General features: G+C 40.8%; 1 protein-coding gene across 1 annotated transcript in view; it reads right to left on the bottom strand.

Moving 5' to 3' along the window:
* Positions 1–5,060: 5,060 nt before the first annotated feature.
* The window catches only part of LOC101160208 (angiopoietin-4), a 34,733-nt gene continuing 22,715 nt past the window's right edge, over positions 5,061–17,078 (bottom strand). Inside the window, exons 2-7 of the mRNA XM_023952269.1 lie at positions 11,161–11,235; positions 11,047–11,065; positions 10,861–10,958; positions 6,654–6,771; positions 6,308–6,493; positions 5,061–5,428 (exon numbers count right to left, since the gene is read on the bottom strand). Of these exons, the coding sequence (XP_023808037.1) occupies positions 5,130–5,428; positions 6,308–6,493; positions 6,654–6,771; positions 10,861–10,958; positions 11,047–11,065; positions 11,161–11,229 (789 nt within the window). The 5' untranslated portion in view covers positions 11,230–11,235 and the 3' untranslated portion in view covers positions 5,061–5,129. The remainder of the gene's footprint in view (positions 5,429–6,307; positions 6,494–6,653; positions 6,772–10,860; positions 10,959–11,046; positions 11,066–11,160; positions 11,236–17,078) is intronic.

Below are 17,078 nucleotides of genomic sequence, written 5' to 3' on the forward strand. Positions count from 1 at the left end.
TTAAGTAAATTGTAGAATTGTGCATTTGGGAACATTACTACAGTGAAGTTTAAGTTTACAGAATAAAAGTGAAGTTAAAGTTTTATGGACTGAAATAAAGAAATCAGTGACTAATTGTTCTAGAGGTGGTGCTCCAACGGGAGGCTGGTTTACTGGGTTCGAACGATTCCCGGGGAGGTCAGACCCCCCGATTCAGTCCTTGAGGTATTGGCTCCAACAGTTCTCTGACGGGAGGGAGGTTTACTGGGTTCGTTTCCCAGGCAGGTGAAGACCCCCGAAGTACAAAATTGGATAGTCTCAATAAACAAAGAAAGGTGAGAGACCAAAATCTCAAGAAATCAGAAGATTGAGTGAAAAAATAAATTGGCCAGTCCCGAGACACTACAGAAAAAGTTGAGGGACCAAACTCACAAGAAATAAAAAAATTGAGCACTTTAGGTTAACCATGGTGTATTAAATAATCTGTTACCATAGAACAGGCTCTGCAGTGTTGTACATTTTGTTTTGGTGTGGATGAAGTGCATGGCTGTATATGTGTGTGTCGACGGCAGAGGTCTGTTGAAGTAGGAGCACTGTTATGTACCACTTATGTGTGTTTCTCTTTAAGAAGACATGTTGTCATTGTTAATGAAGTTAGTTCAAGTTAGTGAGGTCACTTCCTGTAGAAGTCAGAAAGGGAAAGAAAAGAAAGCCTCAGGGATCACAGTCTCTCTTCAACCAATGCCATCTGCAGTTAAGATTGACATACAAATGGTGTGATTTATTTATTTATTTATTTTTAACTTCCTGTCCAACAGCTGGGCAAACTGATGAAAGCTGAAGGCCTCTTGTGTGGAAATATTTTAATTTAACAACAGGGGTTAAGAATCTTCAGACAAACCAGAGTTATGTTTGAATAAACCCCTTTTGGAATCAAGGCTAAACTTTATTCATTTTAATCGTATTTGAAGATCTTTTGTGTTGGATCGGATGGAAAAGGAAAGGAGGGAAGAAGAGGGGAGGATAGAAGGGTGATTATAAGGGGGGGGGGGGTGTAAAACCATGAAGCAGCATAAGACAACAAGTTTCTGGATGGCTATACTCATTACGGTGAGGTTCAGATGTTTTACAAGTCTATAAGGGCGGGGCCTGTCCACACACACACTCAAATGGTATGAACACGCCTGTTGGCTCCAAAAAATGTTCACATGTCAACATGTACACAATACAAATAATGTTCACACACGCATATCTATGCCTTCAAACCAACTAGTGTGAAATATTTAATTCAATCACGCAAAATGTGATTAAATGAAAAGTGTGATTTATTGTTTAATTACATGTTAATTTGAAGTATTGTTCATTATTTCAAGGAAGTCTGAATCTGTACATTGAATTGTGTTGTTTCCTTTGTACGGTATTTTAGTTTTTACTTCCTGTTCACTGAAAGAGTTCAGTAAAATGTCGAAACATTACTACAACGACTCATCTGATTCTTTGAAAGGAGTTAAGCTTGGTGTTAAGTCTACGGATTTGCATGTCCTGACGAGAGCACTACAATCACAAACCTCTGGATTAGGATATAGTATTAATTAACACATAAATATTTTAGTTTAATAATAAATCTTAGACCATATTGGCATTTTAAGCTTGTCATACTAGATATAGATTACATAAAATGGAGGGATGACAATAGGAAGGGCCCTGGGGGGCAATGGAGATGCATAAGGGTGCGCTTGTATAATAGACAATAATAATAGATGTTTAGTTAAAGTTTGGTATTATCTATTGAATTCTATGCATTTATGATTACTTTTGATTGTATGTTTACCTTACAAGTACCGGTAAAAAGCACATTGAGATGACTGTTGTTGTGAATTTGGGCTATACAAATAAAATTGAATTGAATTAATTCCTCATTACATATTAAGCATACTGGTAATGTTGCTGAAAGAAAACAAATCTGCCCAGTTGCCATTAAACATACTGTTTTCTTCAGGAACTTCAATGTCCTCAAAATTATCCATCGTTGTCCTACCTGGGTCAGAACATTGTTGGGATTACACACCCGCGGGAGTCGTGTCTGTGACGCAGGTTGATAGTCACAAAGCTTTACTTAGAAAATGTCTAAATGTAGATTTATTTATAACCTAATATTCAGCCTGTGGGTTTAGCATACACATGAAAAACAACACAGTTATGCAGGGTTACTGCATGGCGACGGGGGGTGGGGGCAATCAGAAGATTGTGAGTATGTGAGCGAGAGTGCATGGGTGGGACGGACCTGGCGGCTGGCTCGGTGGGATCCTCTGGGGCTCTCCCTCCCTATCACAGAGTGGGGAGGGCAGTGGTTTGGGAGGAGGGGCTAGATAATTTGGCGCGGGAGGAGGGTTGTAGACGATAGGGTTATGGGAGGGGCTGTGGGTGCGGGGCATTCTCTGGGTTGCTCGGGTCGGGTGCCGGGCCTGGCTTGCAGAGACAGGGCGCCGGTTGGGTGGTGAGCGGCTCATGGGTTCTCTCGGGGCCCTGGCCTCGTCCTTGGCCCTTGTCTCGGCGTCTGGCGCCCGGTGGCCCCCATGGCTGCCGCCTGGTACGGCTAAGAGCTCCTCCCCTCTGGGCCCGGACGCCAGGTTCGCCTATGCCTCTGGGCGCCGGGGGAGCCCCTGTAGGGGGGCCTTCCCTGCACCTGGATGGGGGGGTGGGCGGTCCCCTCCTCCCCCTCTCCCTCTCCAAACAGACTTTTGTGTAACATTGCTGAAATCAGTCATTTTAGTCTTTGAAAAACAATGCCTACCAGTATTTTAGCTCAGTCTGTTTAGTTCTGTTTAGTTATTAACCTATTGAATTATATGACTTCATGCTTTTCATGATTTCATGTTTATTAAAAAGCCCATTGAGATAACTATTGTTGTGATATTGGGCTATTTACATTTTTTTAATTGAATTATTGCGATTCATGCATTGCCCAGGTTTGAAGGACATCCAACTTCCTTTCCCAGTCCTTGTTAATAAAAATGCACTGTGAACGTCACGTAGGACTCTGTGGCCCTGGGGGTTCAGCCGTCATACGTGAGCCCCACTTTTTCTCCTGTAACCATAGCTCTGGTCTGGGCGTACAGTGCAGGGATAATTCTTTCAGTATTTCCGAGAGGGAATGTCAAAGCGTGGCTCTAATGCCATCAATAAAAACCCGAGTCTCCACCTCGCTGCAGGGAGCAATCCTGTTTGTTATTGCCTCTGCTCTCGCAGAAGACGGTGGTAGCTTCGCCTGGAAAAAGGTATCCACGCCGGGCTGTGTCGGCTTCAGGCCAGCTACAACCACGGCTTTCTCACACAATTCCAGGTGATGCAGCTTAAATGCTCCAGGCGCGTCTTTTAACTTACTGCTCTTGGTGTTTTCCTTGTTTTTCCCCTCTGCCATTTTTGTTTGAACGTGTATTCTTCTTCGTCCGCCCACGACAGCCAATCTCCCAACGAGCGCCCCCTATCTAGCCTCCGAAGAATCGTCTCACCAAAGGATGATTAATATAACATTTTACGAGGTTTTCAAACGTAAATAAAAGATTGATACTTGATTAAAACGCATCGAGAATCAATTACAGGACTGAATATTGAGGTATATTACCAAATCGATATTTTAGCACATCCCTTTTGTGAACGTGGCCAGGCTGATCGCAGTAGAGGCAGAAATCCTCCCGGAATCGACTCCCATGGAGATAGCTGGGTGGAGCCGAGCTGCATGGGCTCGTGATCTGAGCCAGCAGCCCCAGGGGAAAGCAATGCGACGGACGTGATGTTCGCTGAGGCTGGATTGCGTGACCGCCTGGTTCTCAGCAGATTACCCAGTTTGATGGTAAGAGCTATGAGTTGATCCAAGGATAATTTCTCCTCGTGGCACGCCAGTTCCTGTTGCAGCTTTGCGGTGAGTCCCTCACGAAAAGCTGTCATCGGCGAGCTGACTGTCCAGTCTGTGCATGCCACTAGAACTGCGTCCAGAACTGCGTCAAGTAAGTGGCTGTGGTCTGCTTGATCCCATATAACTGTTCGCTTGGGTCTTTGCCGTCCGCGCAATGGTTAAACACCACCCAAAGCTGCTTTGTGAGTGTGGCTTATGAGTGGAAGGGTAACGCACCTCCAGTCCAGAGGATAGCTATCCACTCACACTTTTCCAGTCAGGAGATACCACACCAGCGACACTTTAGCGTCTTCCGTGGGATAGAGGCTTCATTGTTGGCGCAGAAACAGATCAAACTGCATGATGAAGCCCACGCATTTCTCGGAGTCCCCGTTGAATTTGTCCGAAAGCACCATTCTCGTTGCGTGTGCGAGCCTTGCTCCAAGCGCTGCTCCGATGGTCGCTGATGACTGAGTGCACGGAGGAGTCACGACAGATGTGTCCCTGACAAGTGGGTTGATTTGTAGCCGTGACATTATGGCTTCGGTCACACAGGTTAGACGATGGAGCTGGCGGCCGTGCCCCAAAAACAAAGACGCATACCCCGCCGGGTTCGGCTGCTGGATCCATGTTTGGCGAAGTAGTCTGTCACAAGAACAGGCAGACGGCTGGATCTCAATTTCTGATGAGCTGTGGCACCCTCTGTGCAGAGCCCAAGCCAGTCAGTTCCTACCAAGAAGTGCATTGCCATCCAGTTGTTGGTCACGAAACTCATTTAATTTGAAAAAAGTGTTTCCATTGCAGTTTACCCTTCTCTACCTCTGTGCCGGTCCCAAGCCCGGTTTGAGAAGGTTGCGTCAGGAAGGGCATCCGGCGTAAAAACATTGCCAAATTTACCATGCGACTTGTTCGCTGTGGCGACCCCTGATGGGAGAAGCCGAAAGAGGAAGGAAGGTTTCCATTGCAGTTTAGCAATACATTTTGAATTTTAGACATATTGGGAGCTGAGAAGGACAGGTCAACATAATGCTCAAGAAATGCATTACAACTAGAAAGGTATTATGACTTTTGAATTGTTGTATTTTCATTTATCAGGAATTTAAAAATGGGTCTGACAGCATTTAAGTAAAGAGCTTTCATCAATATAAAAAAAACTCAAAGATTGAGGCACACACTTAATTAGAAGTTTCACATTGTTTATCACCATGTCTGAAAATAACAAAGCATCTGAAAATACAGAAACACTTTGAAACCGTTACATGGGAGTGATCATCATTCTGGTGGCTTTGGCTGAGTAGGGGGCAGGTCCTTTCCAGGTGAGCCAGTGAAGACCTGAAGACCAACCAATGTTATCCCCCTTTGGATGCCAGTTACCATTCAGATTGGCAGAGCCGCACTTGCTGTACCACCAGCCACCACTGTTGAAATCAGTGCATCTATTTGTAGCAATATCACCAAAGAGGCAAGGGTTGCAGCCGTCACTGTCATGGTCAAAGGTGCTGAAGCCATAGCCATTTTGGTCGACGCCGGGATAGGCTCCTCGGATAGCATCACCTTAAGACAGAAACATTGATCAGTGTTCAGTGTTCAAAAAACAGACTGACTGTGCTGCTGACCCAAAGCAAACATGGTCAGTTAATGGTGCCATTCCAGTTGTGAAAAAATGGGCAACTAGGATCTGTCTTTGCTCCTACAATGGACTGCACCATGAAATCCCACCCTTTTGTAACCATACTTTAGTTGGCTATTCCATAGCAAAGCCGCAGTGTACATGTTCTTACCTGTTTACATAGTCACCAAGGACAAAAAGTTGTAATATATCTTCTCTTCCGTAACACTTTTTCAATTATTAGTTGTGTGGTATACTTGAAAGAAGAGACGAAGGACTAGGAAAATTGACACTTTACAGACCTAAACATAAGATGTGTGTCTAGGCTTGTTGTGGCAAAAAACAAAACCAACAAAATTCTAAAACTGGATGAAACTACATGCACCACAAGACAACGTCTGTAGATCTTTTTCGCATTGTTCTTTGTTTTTTTGGTCACACAGTAGAAAAAACTGCTGAATAAATTATATTTGTTTTTCTAACCTGCTCTCTTGCACAAACACAACAGTAACAAAACTGCATAAAGAAATATGCTAAATTCAACGAAAGAACCCTTTTTTTACCGAACAAGGCTTTACTCTTCTTTCTCTGCAGTTTTACTTACAATGATACCCTTTCATGGGTGAGATGGAGCAACGTAACAAAAGTGTGTTATGTTTTTTAGAGTATAAACAAAAAAGACGGCTAAAAAGCGTAAAGAAGACCATCATGGTCTACACATGTGGTGTGTGTGAATGGCAAGAATTTTAATTTTGAGGTTTTTGTATTCAAAAAATATATCAGAATATTTTTTCTATGATCTTCATGTAAGGATGCATCCGTACCTGCGGTTCCACTGTATCTGCCAACACTCAGTCTGTAGTTTGTGCTCTCATCTCCCACCCTGAAGTCTTCATACTCAGCATAAGCACTACCCCCTTCAAAGTCCCACAGGTCCACTCTCAGTTTCCACCTCTTGGATTTGTCTTTGGTCATAGCAGAAATCTTCTCCAGACCGAGCCAGTGATCCCCTGAAGGAATCAGGACAAGCAAAGTTTATGTAGATTATTTTACACTTTACTGAGAAATGATCGTACCCTGTTGTTCATTTTACACAACATCCAATTAGATCTGAATTTGACACATTGTAGCTGAGATAGTTTAACATAATAAAGTTTTTTTTTTACATACATGAAGCAAATCCAAATCCATTTTTATATGCTGCCCATTCCCTGTCGAAAGTCACAGCTCCTCCAGTACGCTTCTGGATCACTGTCCAGATTCCATTTGTACCCATCTCACAGTAAGCCTGTACAGGAACAGATGAAGAGATTTAAAATTGGTGTCCCATTTGTTTTCATGGACCTGTGTGTGTGAAATGTGTTTTCCACATTTGATCTTTCCCAAGGAGCGGTGTGCAACACACACACCCACTAGGCACAGACACATCTATTACATATCTAAATCATGGCTATTTCAAAGCTCACAGCTATAGATATGCATCATGCATCTGATAGACATCAATTCATAGAGGTCTAATGCATGTCGCTGTTTAGAACTCTAGCAACTTTGCCACAGCTGATTGCTTCTATCATGCCTTGTGCGTTGCTTGTGTCCCACTGGACAGAAGATGTCTGTTTGATAACTAGACATTTACAAAATATGTCTACTAGTTATCTAATAGACATGAATGGCGATTCTTGATTATATTACTCTATTAGAATTCTACCATTAGTGTTCAGCATATAGAGGTCTCCTACATATCTACTTGTAAACTTCTATTTTTAAAATATTTTTATATGTCTAGTAGAAAACTCTTTAAAAATACAATAGATATAAATACAAAAGCGAAGTCAATAATGTTTTTATCATTGTGATTTTAGTCCACCTTCATCCTTTTTCTCCTTTTACTATCAAACATAGACATGTCAGAGAAGTCCTGTAGACAATCAACAGTAGATGTTCATTAGACATCCTGTGCCTAGCGGGCAGCTGCGCTCGATAACCATTTGGTGGTTGAACCCCCCCAATCCAACCACTTTATGTTGAGTGTCAAGCAGGGAGGCACTGGGTCCCATTTTGAGTCTTTGGTATGACTCGACCTGGATTTAAACTCACGACCTTCCAGTCTCAGGATGGACACTCTACCAGCAGGCCACTGAGATGGATTTATTCAAGCTTTTATCAAAAGATATCTTACAACAGGAATGAAGCTGATTTTAACTGTAGCTTCAACATTTACTGTTGACAGGATCTCAGTTTTCCTCATTTTGATTTGTTAAGCAACTTCTAATTAGCAAACTAGATGGAGCCATAGATGGAGAAAACCAATGCAGAAGAAGAAGTTAAGAACCTTCAGCTTTTTTGTTTTCTGCTGGGTTTTCAAAATCCAGGAATGAAAAAAAAACCAGTCCTATAAATATGAAGCATCTTCCTTGATGGTCTTTAAGGACTTAGCAGTTAACTTTTACTACACTGCATTGCTGAATAGGAGGCATAACGTGTTTTACCTGAAACAGGAACCAGATTAAAGGTGGCTGAGAGATTTTTTCCTTTTTAAAATCAATTACCTTCTGCATTTACAAACTGATTTAGCTGGTATATCCATGACAGACTTACTATTTTAAATGTTTGACACTGTTAGTGGGGCAGGTTATCTCAGTATTTCATAAGAATCTTTCACTTGGTGATACAAGCACCAAACTTGGCACAAATGACATTCAGAACATACATTTTGAGAAAAGAACGTTAGCCATCAGAAAATTCGAGATGGCTGCCAGTTTTCAAGATGGCTGCTGAAGCAAACCTGACAAATCTCAATTTTTGAAGAGGACTCTGATTAACACAATTTCTTTATGGTCCAAAAATGAAATGAATGTTTTCTCATATTATAAAGCCAATTATGCCTTGAAAATGTCAATGTGGCCAACATTTTTCAAAATGGCGGCTCATAGATTACTGTATATAGTGATGTTTTTAAATATGACCTTGCATGTTTCTATGCTCTGTGGTGAAAAAGTTTACATGTCCACTGCCAATTATTTGTTACATCAATTTAGTTTAAAATTAAAGCTTTTGGCTTTTGATACCTTAAGAGAGTGATGTCAAAGCACGACCAGGGCACACTGGTGACATCACTGCTGTGAAACTCAGCATGGGGTTCAGCGTCAGCTTGTAGTGTACTAACTGTAGATGTAGTTACTAACTGTTGCAGTGGTAAACTAACTTAAGACAGTAGTATCCATAAGAGTCCCAAATGCTATCTAATTAGCCACTTATGCATCTCAACTAGAATTGTAGTTAATTGTAGTGTAGTTGTTAGATAGCCGCACTTGAATTGACAGGGTGTGCCAGCGCGGGAGAGCTGAGCCAAGGGTAACGGGGCTTTAGTTACCTGGAAGGTGTACAGATCGCACAGGATCTAAATGGCGTTGGATGAACAATCTGGCTAGGTGTAGAGCAACAAAGGCCTGAATCTAGTTGTATCCTATACTTCAATGTGCTTTTATTTTTTTTACAGTTAAGCGGTAAAAGGATAGCCCCTTGGCCTTCAACTGTATAAGCAAGATGTCTGCGAATGACCCATTGAGTAGTGGAGCCAAGACTGCCTGGGGGAAGTTTTGCCTTTGTCAGACAGACACAAAAGAGGAGTTGAAGTCTCCTCCAACACGATATAAGTGTAGTTCTTCAGAGCTTCAGAACTGCGGCAAGCCATGACCATGCAACTGAATGAGAGGCTCAATGAATGTGCCCGTAACCTCAATGATGGTAGACGACTGGCTCTGTTGAGTGGTGGAGACGTGGTGGCCTTAGAACTGAAATACCATTGCTCTTGCTTGACTGCTCTGTATAACAGAGAGAGGGCATTGCTCAAAAGAACAAAGAAACACTCGAGTCATCCCAAGAAAAAGATGTTTTTCCTTTGGTCCTTTCTGAACTCCTGACCTATGTCATTGAGAAAAGATACAGCACTAGAGCGACTAGAGCAGTTTGGGACAGACATACCTGATGTGAACTCTACCAGGCAGAAAGAAAGGCTGAAGTCAGAGATACCTGGACTTGTAGCATACAAGAAGATGTACTCCTAGCATTTGACAAAGACATTGGCCCAGTGTTGTCAGAAGCATCTCCCTACACTGATGCAATCATCCTCGCCAAAGCTGCTAAGATATTGCGTAAGCACATGGTGGAACACAAGTGTATGAGAATTCAGTGTACAATTCCTTTCCCTCAGCTTTGTTTCAGTTCGTCTGTATGATTGAGCATGGGGCTGACATAAAGTCTCAGATCAGATTTGGGGCAACTACAACTGATCTGGCAATGGCTTAACTCCTTCAGTACAACTGCTTTGCCAAGTACAAAGAAGGTGCTACCACACAAAGGTATTCTAATGAAAGGGAGACTCCACTTCCAGTCTACATTGGGATGTCTGTTCATGCTAAGACCAGAAAAAGACATCTCGTGGAAATGCTGCATACCCATGGTCTAAGTATCCCATATGATCGAGTGCTCGACATATCAGCCCAGCTAGGAGATGCAGTTGTAAGTAAATATGTTGAGGAAGGTGTGGTTTGTCCCCTCAAGTTGAGGAAAGACCCTATGACTCACTTCCACCAACTAGTGCATCTCTGGGTCAGTATGTGAGACGATCTGCATTCCAAGCTGCTTGCATATGGGACCACTCAACACTATGTACAATGTAATCTGAAAGCCCTGGCAACTGAGTCTGGCAAAAAAAAAGGTGAAGCCTGGGAAGTTCTTCGGTCAACCCTCCCACCCATTGCTCAGTCCTGCCAGCAGCTGACAAAATGTCGTTGCACAGGTGAATGTCAGGGACCATGCAAATGTTATCGCTACACCCTGAAGTGCACACAACTGTGTAGCTGTAAATGCAAAGAGTAAAACAATGATTCAGGCTACATTCAAGCAAGTCAGTTAAGTTTGTCATAGTAACTTGTGCTTCTGTCACGACAATTTGAGATACCACATCGGTAACATCACTGAGACAGTGCTAGTTCAAATAATTGTCATCATATCACTGAAACGGTTAATGATATTGAAATTTTGATTGCAGAACTTGATTCTTCGTGTCAAAAAACATATATTTTGATGTATTGTCAGTGCAAATACTGTTTCATACTGGTACGAATGGCGGCCATCTTGAAAAATAGTGGCCATTTTATTTTTGAAGTTGGCTAACGTGCTTTTCTGAAAGAGGAGGTTCTGAAGCACCTGTGTACCAATTTTGGTGCTTGTATCACCAAGTGAAATATTGTTTCAGCAATCTGCCCCACTATGTTGCCTCATTAACATTTCATCTTCTCTTGTCTCTAAACTCTGAAATCTGTCATACAAGGAAAAAAAATCACAAACTGCAATAAGAAGTCATATTTGTTACCTCAAAGCTGAACCTGAATCCTTCAGGTTGGATGCTGTAAACCCCACTGGCTCCATTTGATGAAAAGGTCCGAATGTAGGAACAATCGGGTGGTCCAACTAACAAGAGAAAAAGAAACGATATCATGAACAGTTACAGTTCATGATATCGTTACAGTTAAAAATTCTTTAACAACTTGTTCTTTACCTGCATTTACTGATCCACTCTTTATTGATATAAATGAAGAAAAACAAGAAAGGATTAGTGTTAATCTATGGATCAACAGTTATTTACACAACATACGTATTTAGCTTTCTTTACCCCAGTCTGCATGGAGAAGATCAAGAGGAGAGCTAACATGAGTTCAGACCAGCCGAGGAGACCTCCCATCTTGACCTGGGTTCAGGAGAAACACGTCTGTCTCACATGTTACAGAGCAAACTTTTCTCAGACGTTTAAAACAGTTATAATGAGATTGGAAAAGTCAAACTTATTTAAAAACACAACTTTTGAACATTATGGAAACCCATGCATTTTACTAAGTTGTCTCCTGAAAACCTGTTGGTTATAACCTCACAGTTCACAGTCAACACATACCTGTTTGCTGTGTAAAGCTTGAGTCGCAGCTCAAAGTCTCAGGACAAACAATGTCTTTTAAACTGTCTGGAGTGCCACACCTCCTTCCTCATCACTGTGAATGTCCTCATTCCTGTTAGGTCAGGCTGAGTTTGAGGGAAGTGTGAGCATCTGAAGCCTCCACCTATCCTCTGAGCAAAACACTGACTTTTCTTGACCTGTGGTGTGCAGATGAGTTTCTCCACGTTTAGGTTATGACTGCCCAGAAGGACATTTCTGCTTCTTGGACATCGCTTTCCTAGCTGCACCTGCCTGACTGAACGACATTCCAGGACAAACCCAAAGAAAGACTCATGTTTTGTTTTCAGTCTAACCCTGAAGTCAGACATTTTGGGGTGACGGCTAACAGAAAGTCAAATTAACCCTTTAACAGTGGCGCTTTATCTCTGGTGTTGATGCTCTTTGAATCATCATGATTAATCAACTGTTTACGCAATTATTGTAACTCCAATGGACTCTGAAGCAGTCACTTTTCACTGATATACAACACTTCTCACAACTTTCGACCAACTGGCCTGAGGTGGAGTCTTTAAAACAACAGAAAACAGGAATTTTCACAAAGCAGCCAAAGAAAGAATACTCCTGGCCTGGCTGTGGGGTAATCATCAGGCTTCACCTGCACCAAAAATGGGGGGGTTTAGGACTGACCAGCCAAACCCAACGCTGAACCAGAAAGACAAAAGAGACTGATTCATTCTTTAGACTCTATTGCCTGGAAGAAGAATCTCAACAGTTATTTGTCCTGAAGATTTTGTGTTACAAGAGAAAGGTTGGGCAAAGATGATTGTCTCTCAACAGGTCAAGCACCTGCTTCATCTAGAATGGTATGGCCTGGATCTCTTACCAACTGACCACATTAACATTACAAACCAACAGCATTCTGGCTGGAAGGCAGCTGACTTAAAAGCTTTAATATAACAATTTAGGAAACCTTTAAACACAATTAAATCCAGGAGAAGAACACCAACTAGCAAATGTTCATCTATACTGAAGCCAGTTCCTCCACTTTCAGTTTGCACAGAAAAGTGAGAAAGTTTTGACGCCCCCTGTAGAAAACCATGGCCATTGTGTTAAATACTTTAGAGCTACAAAATCTACAAAATGCAATCATGATCTAAAAAGGGATTCTCAGAAAGGCGTGTTACGCTTTGGGGACACGTTGTTCTTTAGTATATTTAACATATAAGATAATTTACATTTTTTATAGTTCTAAGTCTTTTTCTATAAAACATTTTTTCTAAAATCCCTTCATTACGTGAATTTTGTATGAAGTACCATTTCCCACTTTTTTTTGTACCCAAATGCCAGACTTTATTTCTACCAACTTGAATCTCCAACAGTGAAGTCACAATTTCTTTATCTGCAGAAATGTGAATCGACAACAACTTTAAGAAAAAAAATGTGGTAACGCTTTATAATAAGAGTCCTCAATAAACTATTTATAAGACATTAACAAGCACTAGAAATGTTTTAGTAAGCTGCTTATAAGTACAGTAATTTGCATTTGTGTATGTCTTACAACTGACTTACAAATTTAAATAAGCTGTTTATAGATGCATTAACATATTCCTTAATAAACTACTTATAAGACATTAACAAGCATGAGTAATGTGGTATTAAGCTGCTTATAAAGACATTTATTAGCATTTGTTAATCCTATTCACAAGCTATTTATAAATTGCTTGTATGGGATTAATAAATATATTAACAGTGTTCTTATTAACAGTTTATTTGAGTGTTTTGCAGCCCCTCAATCTAAAGAGTGACCAAATAGGGGGTGATCTTTACCATCCATTTATAAATTTCTTACAGAATTTACACAGCTAAAATATTTCTTTAAAATAGATTTAGATTAAACATTGATACACTCTGTAGTTTGTTTAGTTTAATTTGTTTAGTTCAAAAGGTTATGAGGCACTAAGGCACAATCTGTACAGGACTGTACGTGTGTCTCTTCTTTCACAATGTTGTTGTGCTGTGTTGAAGAGTTGTTATAATTTTGGGTAACTATATTTCGTCCTTCAAAAACTTCCCAAACTTCTACTATTTATTTTTCTTTTCTGAATGTTTCTACACTGCCAATCCTTATTAATTTTAATGTTATTTTAGCTCCAAATACTTTTTGACTCTCTGAAAAACCCTCCAAATTGCCTCCATGCATGAAATACACTTCACAGATAAAGCTGCATTGTTCCGGTTAGAGGTTTCATAGCCACAAAAAAAAATATGTCTTGTAAACGTAGATCAGTAGAAAAAGGTTTGTCCGACACAGTCAGAAAGGTAAAGGCTATGGATTACAGAGCCTCAATTGAGCCTCTGTTGAGAGCTTCTCATGTCTTAGTATGAAGGTGAGTTATTGAGCCAAGAACAGGAGATGCAGGTGGTAAGGACGGCAAAGGGGATAGTGGGATGTTGACTACCTGATCTGGACTCAGTTTATACCACAAGAGTCCAGAAAAAGCTTCGACCCAGGCAATGCACTTTTTATCCCATTACCATCAGGAAGATAGTTCAGGAGCATCAGGTGTAAAACAAGCAGACTGAGGAACCCACACCCATTGACATGTCAGTTCTAGCGTTGTCCCTGTAGCTTGCCTCTTTATTTCTTCTTTACCAAAGATCTTTTGATAAGAAATCTATTTCTTTTTCTTACATCTAAAGCATAAATCAGTCTTCAGATGTATTCTGAGCAAAGTAGAAGAGAGTTACTATAAGTACAGTTCAATTACTATTTATTGTGTAACTTGTTCACAATGTGTTAATGTGGGATACAAAGGAAAAGTATTGTACAGTTTTTTTTTGTCTGTACCAGAACAAAAGTGATTCTGGATCATAAGTGGATCTACTTTAACACACAGCTGATCAAAAAGTTTGTATAACTACAGGACAACAATCACTATGAGTAAAATGGGGAAAAGGGGCGTTCAAGGATTGTCATAGATGGTGTATTTCATGGCTGACATACAACAAAGTCCCAAATACATAAAAAAAGTTACATGAAAGCGGTAATGCCAAGTAAAACATGCTAACAAAATGTTAATTGAATTCAGTTCTTACTGTTCCAGACCAGTTTATCTTTTTGTATACATAAACTCTCATTGAAATCTATGTTTTGATGCAGGATTTCAAGGACAGTTACACTGGTAATCTCACTTCTAAACTTCTGGATCACAGTAACCACTAGATAAATTACGTTCAAGAACTTCTCCCACCAAAGAAAACTTTTTGAAAGATTTTAAGGTGTTAGTATTTTAATTTTGACAGTATAGGTCACATAACTTGATTTCACTTTCAGACAGATGAATTATAAAAATAAAAATAAAAAGTCTTAACATTATGTTTCAGCAGCAATGGCCAAAAACGAAAAGTGCTGTAATCCTTTTGCTATTCTAGGCAGTTTAACATTGGGAGTTGGGTCATCTAGACCAGTGTTTTTCAACCAGTGTGCCGTGGGAGATGGTCAAGTGTGCCGTGGAAAATTGCCCTCATTCACTGATCTAAAAACATTTCCCATCTCCAGGTAATCAGCTCTTTGTTCATCCAAACAGGTCCTGATAAAACACTGAGTAGTTAGGAATATGAAAGATCATAAAATACTTTTTTCTTTGTGTTTATTTGATTCTATTAAAGACATTTTTATAAGAATGACGGTAACGCGATTTAGCTGCAGCTATAACTGTTTTCTGAAAATAAGATCAAGTCAAATGAATTACACATTCACAAATCACAGATGTAGAAAGGGGATATTACTCGACTGGCTTTTTCACAGCTACCTGTCCAGTCTAAAAGCTCAATCATATCTATCTATCTATCTATCTATCTATCTATCTATCTATCTATCTATCTATCTATCTATCTATCTATCTATCTATCTATCTATCTATCTATCTATCTATCTATCTATCTATCTATCTATCTATCTATCTATCTATCTATCTATCTATCTATCTATCTATCTATCTATCTATCTATCTATCTATTTATCTATCTATCTATCTATCCATCTATCTATCTATGGACTGATTAAGTACCCAATGCGGTGATTTTTCAAAATAAAACATTTCTCAAAATCAAAGATAGTTCAGACTATTAATAAAAGGAGTACAGTATTGAATATTTCTTCAGTGGACCGGCCTTCTTCCATTCATTTTCTTAACCCGCTATAACCTATGTATAACCTCTTCCATCCTCGTGCTGCGCTTGCGCCAAAGCGCCCCAACTACTACCGTGTCAACCTGCTGCTATGATGACCGTATTTAGCGCTCTCTGTGTTGGACACACTGGAGGAGCGCGGGGGAAAACAACTCTGAGCTACAGGGGATATGAACAGGTGAACAGGTAGAGAGGAAAAGCAGGTAGAGAGGCGGGGGAGGGGCTTTGGCTTTAAACTGTCAGAGAGATGGAAACACGGGCGTCAGATTCAGACGCAGCTTTCACTGCAGGAGTTGAAGCAGAGACTTTCCCTGGGATGATTTTATGAACCCAAACATGCAAACATGATTACCAAGTAGAACTCTTCAAAATAATAAACCTGATCTCTCCACATTCTCCGTGTCTACCATGCACTGATAAACACAGACATGCAGCGATCAGACCATAACGTTAGCTCGTAGCTCCGCCCACACGCGACCGCGGTGTCAGCTTTAAAGAACGCAACTTCTAAGAGGAGGGGCGGGGCGGCAAACCCCCAACAACAGGTTAGATGAAAGAACCCATTAAGCGTCTCTACCTGGTGCGTTCACGGAGCTTCAGAACATAAGACTTCAACAGCCACCCAGCCTAACGTAGTCCACTATTATATATTCATGAGGGGGAAAACCCGCCGAACAGACCCTAAAACCGCCCAAATTATGCATACCCGCCCAAAGCCATTTTTACCCGCAAATTTAGAACCAAAACCGCCCAATTGGGCGGAAAACCGCCCAATCTGGCAACACTGGCCTTTACCACTTGGCAAAGAAACTTTCCTAAGACGTTTGTTTTTTTTCTTTTCATTTTGCTAGTTCCTAGGTTTTATTTTAGCGGTATCATATCACGTGACCGAGACGAGCGAATTGGCCTGCGTCAAGAGTAACATAGACGGATGTAACAGAGAATCTGGCAATTTTTCAAAATAAAACATCTTTCGGATTAAATAAATAAAACAGAATTCATGTAAGTTATTTTATTTTTTCTGTGCGGCCCGGTACCAAATGACCCACGGACCGGTACCGGTCCCAGGGGTTTGGGACCACTGATCTAGACCCCACAAGACAAGTTGGACCTTTTATCTTCAATGATTTGTGATTTTCACTGGTGTCCATGGATTACATAAAATCCTCTTCACCTTTTTGTCTTCGTAGGTATAACAATTCAATGTAAGGGTGGGGTCATAGGATAGCACAAGGGTTAAACAAGCTCCATTAAGTGACCCTATACTGTATTTGGAACTGTTAGTTACCCTGATTTAGAATGTTAAATGGAATTCCAATACATGTTTGTTTTCAGTTGTTTTGCTTTTTCTATTTGCCTCACCACCCCTCCGATCTGAACATTTCTAAACCAGAAACCCTGGTTCAGCTCCTCCCTGCCCTGGAGCCGTACAGAGGAGCTTCCAGACATGC

Source organism: Oryzias latipes, chromosome 23 (assembly GCF_002234675.1).
Source record: "Oryzias latipes chromosome 23, ASM223467v1".
In the NCBI taxonomy this organism is placed as follows: Eukaryota; Metazoa; Chordata; class Actinopteri; order Beloniformes; family Adrianichthyidae; genus Oryzias; species Oryzias latipes.